This window comes from Sinocyclocheilus anshuiensis, unplaced genomic scaffold (assembly GCF_001515605.1).
Source record: "Sinocyclocheilus anshuiensis isolate Anshui unplaced genomic scaffold, SAMN03320099.WGS_v1.1 scaffold623, whole genome shotgun sequence".
In the NCBI taxonomy this organism is placed as follows: domain Eukaryota; kingdom Metazoa; phylum Chordata; class Actinopteri; order Cypriniformes; family Cyprinidae; genus Sinocyclocheilus; species Sinocyclocheilus anshuiensis.
In genome coordinates this window covers 1,350,415-1,360,782 of record NW_015548226.1, presented here as the reverse complement: position 1 = coordinate 1,360,782, position 10,368 = coordinate 1,350,415, and the positions used below count along the sequence as shown (strand labels likewise).

The window sequence follows — 10,368 nt, the reverse complement described above, 5'->3', positions numbered from 1 at the left end:
ACTCGCTTGTATGGAAATCTGACTGAAAATAGCTTTAGCATTAAATGTTAACTTCTCAAAAGGACTGTTATAAATCTGACTTTATAGACAAATCAGCACATTTAGATGTTTTGCAAGATGAATCCTTTAGTGCTTTACAAATTCTTGTGGTCTGGTGCCAAAAATGGAATATGAAAATGGTTCTCAAAAGATTCTGATGTTTCAGAATGGACTGGTATAGTGCTTAAAATGAACACTTTAAAAAAGTGACGATTCAAAGCCCCTGCGTTATGTTACGGATGTCAGCATGCATTTGACATTCTAGATGGCTGAAAACTGCCAAGAAATGTCCAAACTATTATATTTTGAATAAAAGAAAATGAAGGCTTTTTTTTTTTTTTTTTTGCATAAGAGGCATGTCTAAACTTAATTTATTTTAATATTTGTATTAATATTACATTACACACACACACACACATATATATGTATATATATATATATATATATAGATATATGTACACTGCCGTTCAAAAGTTTGGGATCAGTATGACTTTATGAATTTTCTTATGCTCATCAAGGCTGTATCTATTTGATCAAAAATACAGAAAAAAATTTAATTTTGTAAAATATTATTGCCATTTAAAATGAGTTTTCTATTTTTATATACTTTAAGATGTAATTTATTCCTGTGAAGCAAAACGGAATTTTCAGCATCATTACTCCAGTCTTCAGTGTCACATGATCCTTCAGAAATCATTTTAATATGCTGATTCATTATCAATGTTGGAAACAGTTGTGCTGCTTAATATTTTTTGGACCTGTGATACTTTTTTCAGGATTCTTTGATAAATAAAAAGTTAAAAAGAACAGTGTTTAATGTTTATTCAAATAGAAATTTTGTGTTACAATATACACTACTATAGTTAGTATATTGTTTTCTTTCTTTTCTTTTAAGAAATTAATATTTTTATTCAGCAAGGATGTGTTAAATGGATAAAAAGTGATAGTAAAGACATATTGTTAGAAAATAATACTATTTTGAATAAATGCTGTTCTTTTTAACTTTTTATTCAATAATCAATCAGAGAAAAATATCACAGGTTCCAAAAAAAATATTAAGCAGCACAACAGTTTCAACACTGATAATAAATCAGCTTATTAAAATGATTTCTGAAAGATCATGTGACACTGAAGACTGGAGTAATAATGCTGAAAAATCAGTGCTGCATCACAGGAATAAATGATCTTATAAAGTATATTAAAATAGGAAACCAATATTAGAAATTGCAATAATATTTCACAATATTACGGTTTTATTCAGTATTTTTGATCAAATAAATACAGCCTTGATGAGCATAAGAGACTCAATTAAAAAAGAAAAATTACTGATTCCAAACTTTTGGATGGCAAGGTGTTTATTTTAATATTATAATATTAATATTATATTATTTTTGTTTTGGGTGAATTGTATGGAACATTTTCTTGAGTGTCATGAAAATGCAAACAAATCTTATTGGTCCTCAGAAAATAGGCTTCATTTTGTTTTGTTCAAAATATATTTTAGTGTTTTTTCTTTTGATTTTGGGGTGAAATATATGACCTGGACATGTTCTTGTGAGATTCAGCCATTATACATTTTACACAGGAGAGAACAATATTGGGGAAAAAAAGCTGTAGAGTTGCCCATGAGATTTGTGTAGCTGTATCAACGTTTAGAATACCTCCTTGGCTTATTATTCATGTTTATACTTATTATCATGTTGAAATATTAACAACTAACATGTTAATTTTACACATTTTAAGCCTTAACCATTTTATCACTAGTTGTTTACCATTATATTTTATATATATATTTTATACCATATTGGTGTTTACTTGTGTACTCAGTACTTTTCTGTAATTTTATTTCCTAGCATGAACATGCTGTAAATAAACTATACAGTACTTAAGTGTTAACCAGTTTATATAAAAAGACTACATGTCTAGTTATTATAAAATATACCTTTTTAATTGTCTTGAATTGTGGTACTCTATAATGTTTGCCTTGGCTGCTACATGCAAAGTCAAGACACGGAGCGGGAACGGACTTTGTAAAAGTAAGCAAATAAATAAACGAGAAAATTCTGTAGCCGTCTGTGTGCTCATTATATGTTTATACATGCATGTGTTTACACAGAACTACATTTACCTTCTTTTTCATTTTGTATGTAAATGCATTGATGTTGAGACCTGCATGTTGAAAACTGATCTTCATGTCAATTTAATGTAATACATCACCCAAAAATAAAAAATTGCTTACGATTTACTCACCCTCAGGCCATCCAAGATGTAGATGAGTTTGTTTCTTTGTCATAACAGATTTGGAGAAATTTTGCACTACATCATTTGCTCACCAATGGATGCTCTGCAGTGAATGGGTGCCGTCAGAATGAGAGTCCAAACAGCTGATAAAAACATCACAATAATCCACACCACTCCAGTCCATCAATTAACATCTTGTGAAGTGAAAAGATATACATTTTCCATAAATCCATTTTTGAGGCCTTTTCATTTTAAACTGTCGCTTCTGGACAAAATAGCAGTTCATAATTCATAATAACGCTTCCTCCAGTGAAAAAGTCCATCTCCTGTTGTTCTCTCACATCAAAATCTACCGATATATATTTGTTTAGAACCATTTTGGACTGTTTTGGCTTGTAAACGGTGCTTGATCTGTGCATATTTCTCTCCTGATTCAGACGAGACGACTTTTTGTGACGCGAAAGCTGTTTTTGTAAGAAACAAATCCACCATTACAGTGTTTTAACTGTAAACCATTGCTTCCAAATAAAATATCTATAATCCACAACACTGCCTTCTCCCAAAATTAAAATAAAAAATTGTTGGGTCTGAATCAGTCCAAAACAGTTCTAAACAAATATGTCGGTGGATATTGATGTGACAGAACAACTGGAGATGGACTTTTACGCATTACGGATTTTTGTTTTGGTAGAAGCGATAATTTAAAAAGTTAAAATCCCTTAATAATGGATTTCTTTCTTTCAAAAACACAGCTTTTTAATTTTTAATCTTAAAGATATCTGCAGTTATTTTAATATCACTGAGATATTAATATAGTTTTTAAAGCATTTGTTTTTCTTTTTTTTTTTCAGTATTTTAGTAATGATGTGCGTTTTTGTCATTTTATTCTTTTTTCTAATACACTACCAGTCAAAAGTTTAACAGTAATTTATTTATGTTTTTAAAGACTTCTCTTCTGCTCACCAAGCCTGCATTTATTTGATCCAAAATACAGCAAAAACAGTAATATTGTGAAATATTTTTTACTATTTAAAATAACTGCTTTCTATTTTAATATATTTTAGAATGCAATTTATTGCTGTGATCAAAAATTGATCAAAAGTGATGATAAAGACATTTGTAATGTTACAAAATATTTCTATTCCAGCTAAATGCTGTTCTTCTGAACTTTCTATTCATCAAAGAAACCTGAAAAAATTCTACTCAGCTGTTTCTCAACATAATAAATGATTTTTGAGCAGCAAATCAGATTATTAGAATGAGTTCTGAAGGATCATGTGACTGGAGTAATGATGCTAAAAATTCAGCTTTGATCACAGGAATAAATTGCATTTTTAAATATATATTTAAATAGAAAGCAGTTATTTGAAATAGTACAAATATTTCACAATTTTACTGTTTTTGCTGTACTTTGGATCAAATAAATGCAAGCTTGGTGAGCAGAAGAGACTTCTTTAAAAACCATTAAAAATCTTACTGTTCAAAAACTTGTCTATAGTTTTTATTCATTTTTAGTTTAGTTTAGTACCTCCTCTCAGTGTCCACGCTAACTAGAGCTAGCTGAAGTTCTGTCCTCAGAGAGTCAGTCTCCTGTTGACTGCTGGTTAGTCTGTTCCTCAAGTCTTCGGTGTTTTGTTGGAGCTGCTCGTACAGCAAACAAAAGTCATTTTGAATTAGTACACAAGCTAATACAGTATCAGTATGTACAACTTCATATTGCAATCTGTTGACTAAAGAACATTCAAGATTGCCTCAGCAACACCGGTGTCAGTTCAAGACACTATATAAATGGTCCGATCTGCATCAGGTACCCTGAGGTTTTCCTGCTCGGCGTCAGTGATGTTGTGCAGTCGTGTGTTGTTTCTCCTCTGGGACAGCAGCTCTTGTTTGGTGGTGCTGAGGATGTTCTGGATGCCCTGCAGCTCCTCAAACATCCTCCTCTGCTCTTCTGCATCTTGCTGAAGCTGGACGTTCTGGGACTGATGAGAAAGTGTGAAGGTGTGTGTTCAGTGTCATTGATTGGGTCAGAGCAGGGATTCCCAAACTTTTTGTCAGTCAAACCTGTGAAAGATTTACTTGAAGTACCACCTGAGATTGTGTTGTTTAATGGTCATGCAGGAACTGAGAAATTTTGGAAGCTTGTGTCTACAGAAATCTTTGAAATCATGCAAATGAGTAAATAAAGTGCACACTGTGCTCCTAAAATGGAGTTTGTGAGAAGCATTTACTGTGAAGCGAGCCACTACATCAACGCTTCACATGTGTAGTGCTTATTTAAATCTATTGCAACCTTTGATTTGATAACCACACTAAGCTATACTGTGATTTCCATTTTATTTTAATTCACTGTGCAGCCCCATTTATTTGTTCATTTTACCTTTTGGCTTGTCAAACCCCAATTTGGGAAACCCTGGGTCAGAGAATAGAGGTTTCTTCACCTGGACCAAAGCTCTGGCCTGGTCAGTTTCCATCTGCATGGTCATGGACAGCTGCCCGGACTTCTGCTGCTCCTCCTGAAGGACAGCCTTCAGCTGGCAAACTTCATTCTCCAGAGAAGACACCTAAAAAAGTCAGTCATTTAGTTCCTTAGCATAACTAGTGAGCGACCAAATCAGCTTTCAAAGAAGAATCAAATGACTCTGAGTACCTGCTTCAGGTGTTTTTCACATTGTCTTTCCACATCCTGTGCCTCAAGCTCTCGTAACTTAGTTACTAAATCTCTGATCTGTGAAGACAGAATGCATTTGCTACATTAAATTGAGCTTTTTGTTAGTGCTGTCAATCGATTAAAAAAAGTAATCTCCTATTTTTCTGTAATAATGATTAATTGCATATTAATATATAGCTATTTATGGTCATAATTTCAAATTGAATCTTTAAAGGGTTAGTTCACCCAAAAATGAAAATTCTGTCATTAATTCCTCACCCTCATGTTGTTCCAAACAAGACCTTCGTTCATCTTCAGAACACAAATTAAGATATTTTTGATGAATTCTGAGAGCTCTCTGACCCTCCCATAGACAGCAATGTAATTACCACGATCAAGGTCCAGAAACGTAGCAAGGAGATCGGTAAAATAATCCATGTGACATCAGGGGTTCAACCGTAATATTACGACGCTACGAGCATGCTTTTTGTGCGCAAAGAAAACAAAAATAACGACTTTATTCAACAATTCGTCTCCTCCACGTCACCCTGGTGCCATTTTGCCATTTTACAAAATGTATTCTCGTAGCTTCGTATAATTACGGTTGAACCCCTGATGTCACATGGATTATTTTACCGATCTCCTTGCTACGTTTCTGGACCTTGATCGTGGTAATTACATTGCTGTCTATGGGATCTATATATAAGATCCTTCAGTATTATCAGCAGCTTTCGCGTTGCTCAATAGCTAATTACCCTCCTCCATCCCCAGCTCCTCCTCTCGTCCAGACAGGATTCAGCCTTCTGACTCTTTGAATCAGACTAATTTCTAAATGTTTACATTAAATTATAGAACATAAATGATATCTGCAATACATTTATGTTGGTTCTGTTCTGTTTACCCTACGGGGTTATCGCTGCTCTCCCTGCTCTCATCCATGCTAGGCTGCATGGATGCGCAGGGTGTTCTTGCCCAGAACAGAACCATACCGCCAATCCAAGCTGTATGCTAATTGTCAGAAATATAACAACTTTTAATTTAAGTTAACTTAAAACAATCTTCACATAAACTATAAAATGCATATGCATAAACTATAAATTGAATGCAAATGTTAATCAGCGAAGAGCAGAGTGATTCCCTGTATCATCACTGATACAGACTGCAGCAGATTTCTCTTTAAAAGCAGTGCTGTCTCTTTAAAACCTGACGCACAAGACGCGACGCGATATGTCATGACGCGACAAATCCTAGACTGTAAACTGATGCCGCTTTCTATTTATGACTTACTGACACAAAGTTCAAAAGATTTGCAACGCTCGCTTTGTGGCGTCCAGTGTGGACAGAGTGTTAGTCCTCACCTCCACCTGAAGGCTGCCGACGGTGGTCCTGTAATCATCCGCCTGTTTCTCACAGAGGTTCTGGAAGTCTCGCACTAACCGCTCTGCTTCCATCCTCTGCCTCTTCTGCTCTTCACATTCATCCGCTGCCCTCCTCCGCAGGTCGGCCTCCGTCTCAAACTCCATCCGCAGCTTCAGCGTGACCTGCGTCAGATCTTGCAGCATGTGTAACCTCTCCTGCATCTCGTCAAGACACCTGGAAGAACAGCTCGAGCTTGTTTATCTTTAGAATTGTTGATTCTTGAAAAGTCCATGATTTGGAACCATCAATTATATGTATTATAGAGTAGACGGTATATGCCTTAATTTGAACAGCCTAAGCTTTCTTCAATGGTCAGTTTTCAATGTTTTAAATGACTGAGAACTACAGACAATATGTTGCATTTCACATCAAATTAAATATAATTAAGGTCCATCAGCGTATGTTTATCTGATATATGCAGTCAAACTGTGGCCGAACCGTTTATGGATATCCTCTTCCTGTGGCTTCTTGTCTTTGGATGGAGTGACGGTTCTGTTAGGGGCTTCTGTCTGTTAGAGTAAAATAATATGAATAGTGTGTCAATACAGATTGATAGATTGACTGATTGATATTTAGGGATGCAATCTTGTCATAATATATATATAAATTTCTGTTCAAAAGCTTGGGGTTGGTACGATTATTCAAAGGTATAGTTCACCCAAAAATGAAAATTCTGTCATTAATTACTCACCCTCATGTCGTTCCAAACCCGTAAGACCTTTGCTCATCTTCAGAACACAAATTAAGATATTTTTAATGAAATCCGAGAGCTTTCTGACCTGCATAGACAGCAATGCAACTACCACGTTCAAGGCCCAGAAAGGTAGTAAGGACATCATTAAAATAGTCCATGTAACATCATACTGACCCAAAACTTTTGAACATCTCTTTTATAGAATAATTTATTTATCTTACCATTTCGAGCAACTGTACACCCTGTGCCTGTAGCCTCTTCACAGTCTCCCTAAGGTAGCACAGCTCTTCTTCCTGTTTCTCGTTCATCTCTTTTATTTTTTGTAATTCAGCAACTTCTAAATAAGGGGAAAAAAATGATTAAACTAAAAAAAAAAGTCAAACTATAAGTGAGTTCAACTGAGAGGTTGTCTATACTATGATGTACAAGAAAGAGAAATGGCAAATAAATTATACCACAGCATTTCAGTTTCTCCACTTCGTGACGCAGGTGTGCAACTTCCATTTGAGCTTCTTGCAGCTCTGGTTCTAAGACAAAAGCATGATTTTGATCTCAATATGTTCGTGAGTGTTTCCCTTCTTATCCCAAGTGTGAGACCAGTGAAATTATTTACCATAAGCCTTTTGTGTCAGGTGAGCCGACTCCAGCTCATCCGTGAGCCTGCGGATCTCTTTGTGGGCCATGGTGAGTCGAGCAGACGCCTCTTCTACATCTCGCTCCAGTTCCTGCAACGTCTGTCCCTTCAGCTTGTCATCGCTACTGCACTGCAGGTCATCTGCCTGGTACAAACACAGAAACCATTTAACAGTGGGCAATTTGTGTATTTCATGAGCCAGTGCATGCTTTGTAAGCATTGAGCATGCTGCATTAAAAAATCCTAAACTTGCATGCTTGGAAAAGGAAACGTTCACAAGAAAACAAATCAAAGGTTAGTAAAAGTGGTCCTTGTGTAAATTAAACACGCAGGATCGCTGGAATCCACCTGAAATGGGACATGATACTAATGCCTCTTGCTTCTTGTTGCACATTTCAATGGCATGCATCAGGTTAATTGTCATAAACATACAGGCAGTAATTTCGGTTTACTCTGAGCAGCCTTTCTGAGTCCTAGGAGCCTCTTCCAAGGGCTCTGAATGTGTGGTGGTGCCACCTTGTGGAGAGATTATGTTAATTTTCTAATCAGAAGTTTTGCACTTAAAAGAAAACAAGAATTAGGCCTGCTTGATTGTTTATATCATTACAAAGTATAGTCTATATTATCACTTGGCTCTAATCTGCTAAATGCGACTATAAGGCATAAACATATTAAAGGGACAGTTCACCCAAAAATGAAAATTCTGTCATTAATTACTCACCCTCATATCGTTCCAAACCCGTAAGACCTTTGTTCATCTTCAGAACACAAATTAAAGTATTTCTGATGAAATCCGAGAGCTTTCTGACCCTGCATAGACAGCAACGCAACTGAGACGTCCAAGGCCCGGAAAGATAGTAAGGACATCGTATGTGACATCAGTGGTTCAATCGTAATTCTATGAAGCTATGAGAATTTTTTGTGTGCGCAAAGAAAACAAAAATAATGACTTTTTTTCAACTCTGTGTCAGTCTTCGACACACGTTGACGAGAGTATCACAACGCATGATCTTACGGGTTTGGAATTTTCATTTTTGGGTGAACCATCCCTTTAAGATATTAACATAAACATAATGATTGTCTGTAAAGCTCTTTGAAACGATGTGTATTGTGAAAAGGGCTAAATAAATACATTTGACTTGACATGTAGTAAGACAAAACAACCTGAGAACTGATTCTCTTACTTTGACCACATTCTCTCTACAATCCTCCTGTTGGACATCAGGATCCTCTGTGGTCTTCACATCCACATTCTCCTGACTTTGTATTTTCTCCAGCAGCGAGGCTCTGTCTGCGAGGAGGTAAGCCACCTGTTCACTCAAGCTGATGGGAATAATATCAGCCAGACCTTCCTGAAGTAACATCTCGGAGATCTCACTCCTCTGTGCTTCTGTAAGCATAAATTCAAATGTCATGCATGGTGAAGAGCGAGTCTGATGGAGGAGAGAACAGACAGAAATGCACCTTGTTGCCGATGGATGTCATCCAGAGTTGCATGGAACGTTTTGTTTTCTTGCTCGAGATGTAAAGCCACAGAGTCTCGGGTCTTTGTGAGACTCTTAATGTGATTGATATATTGCTGAACCTGAGATCGAAGAAGGACAAGACTGCAGTTTCCCTTTTGCGCATATTCTTCAATGCCTTGCATTTCTTTTCTATCTAAACATCTACTTTTGTGTTCCACAGACCAAACGTCACTTGTATAGATCTGAAACAAAATGCAAGTAACCAAACAAGTGATGAGTCTCCAGGTTTTTTAGACGTACTCACCTTTTCAATCTCAGCAACACGTTCCTTCTGCAGATCTTGTATCTGCTGGTTGAGGGATCTCACGGTACTTTCACTTTTCGTGTAAAGCTGCCACAGCAGAGACAGACGCTCATCGCTGGAGGCCGAGGAACCCAACCCTTCCTCCTGCAGCCGCTGATCCATGTCCTGCAACATCTGTCCATCCCAAACAGATATGGAGATGAACATACAGATGTTCTATCTATCTATCTATCTATCTGGATTTGGTGTGTTTTAGATGTTGTTTACACTAAACAGGTGATCTGCTCTGCTCATTTTTTGCACATCTTTTGACAGCTGTTGTTGCAGATCGGTGGCGCACATGCGCACTTCAGTTTTTCTTCCTTGAAACGACTTAGCGGTTTCCAGCATGAAAACGTTGCAACTTTCTGTTACTTTTGCTTTTCATCAAAACGAATAAAGCGAATAACGCACAAAATAGTAGGAGGTAGGCTATATTGATATAACTTCAGATTGATGTTAACCACACCCGGATCATGATGTGTTTCCCTTTAAAGAACAGTCAAGTGAGCGATTGGCCTCGTAAATGTCTTTAAAAACAGGTCTTACCTGTGCTGTGCAGATCTCTTGACGTTATTCAGAACCATTTAATTACTTATCGTTCTAGGTTATTATTTTGAAAATTTGTGAAAATTCCGCGAAACACACACACACACACACACACGGTGCCGCTTATCCAAACTCTGCAGCTGCGAGTTCAATCGAACTTTTTTTCTTTCATGTAACTGTAGCGTTCTAACGGAACTTCTGAACATTCACGGTCGCCTAGAAATGGACGTTATAATGATCGCTTTAAGTATTTTTCAGCATTTGCGTGGAATTCACGTTCATGAGGCCGACTGTGTGTGTGTGTGTGTGAGTGTGAGTGTGTGTCTGTGTCTGTGT

The 10,368-nt window shown here is 36.6% G+C and overlaps 1 protein-coding gene across 1 annotated transcript; it reads right to left on the bottom strand.

Moving 5' to 3' along the window:
- Window positions 1-3,801: 3,801 nt before the first annotated feature.
- On the bottom strand, window positions 3,802-10,335 carry LOC107654359 (centrosome-associated protein CEP250-like). Its single transcript, XM_016441402.1, has 14 exons — window positions 10,033-10,335; window positions 9,445-9,618; window positions 9,139-9,259; window positions 8,859-9,064; window positions 8,107-8,190; window positions 7,654-7,819; window positions 7,496-7,567; window positions 7,262-7,377; window positions 6,785-6,855; window positions 6,286-6,520; window positions 4,928-5,005; window positions 4,719-4,841; window positions 4,092-4,259; window positions 3,802-3,921 (listed from the first exon to the last, which is right to left on the bottom strand). The coding sequence occupies exons 2-14, from the start codon at window positions 9,616-9,618 to the stop codon at window positions 3,802-3,804; spliced, it is 1,734 nt and encodes a 577-aa protein (XP_016296888.1). The 5' UTR covers window positions 10,033-10,335.
- Between the last annotated feature and the right edge of the window lie 33 nt (window positions 10,336-10,368).

Excerpts from the sequence above, each read along its gene's own strand:
- LOC107654359 (XM_016441402.1), bottom strand. The coding sequence starts at position 9,618 with ATGTTGCAGGACATGGATCAGCGGCTGCAGGAGGAAGGGTTGGGTTCC. Across the intron at positions 7,820-8,106 it reads GTAAACCGAAATTACTGCCT|GCAGATGACCTGCAGTGCAG; the intron begins GTATGTTTATGA and ends TGTTTGTACCAG. Across the intron at positions 5,006-6,285 it reads TCGGCAGCCTTCAGGTGGAG|ATCAGAGATTTAGTAACTAA; the intron begins GTGAGGACTAAC and ends CTGTCTTCACAG.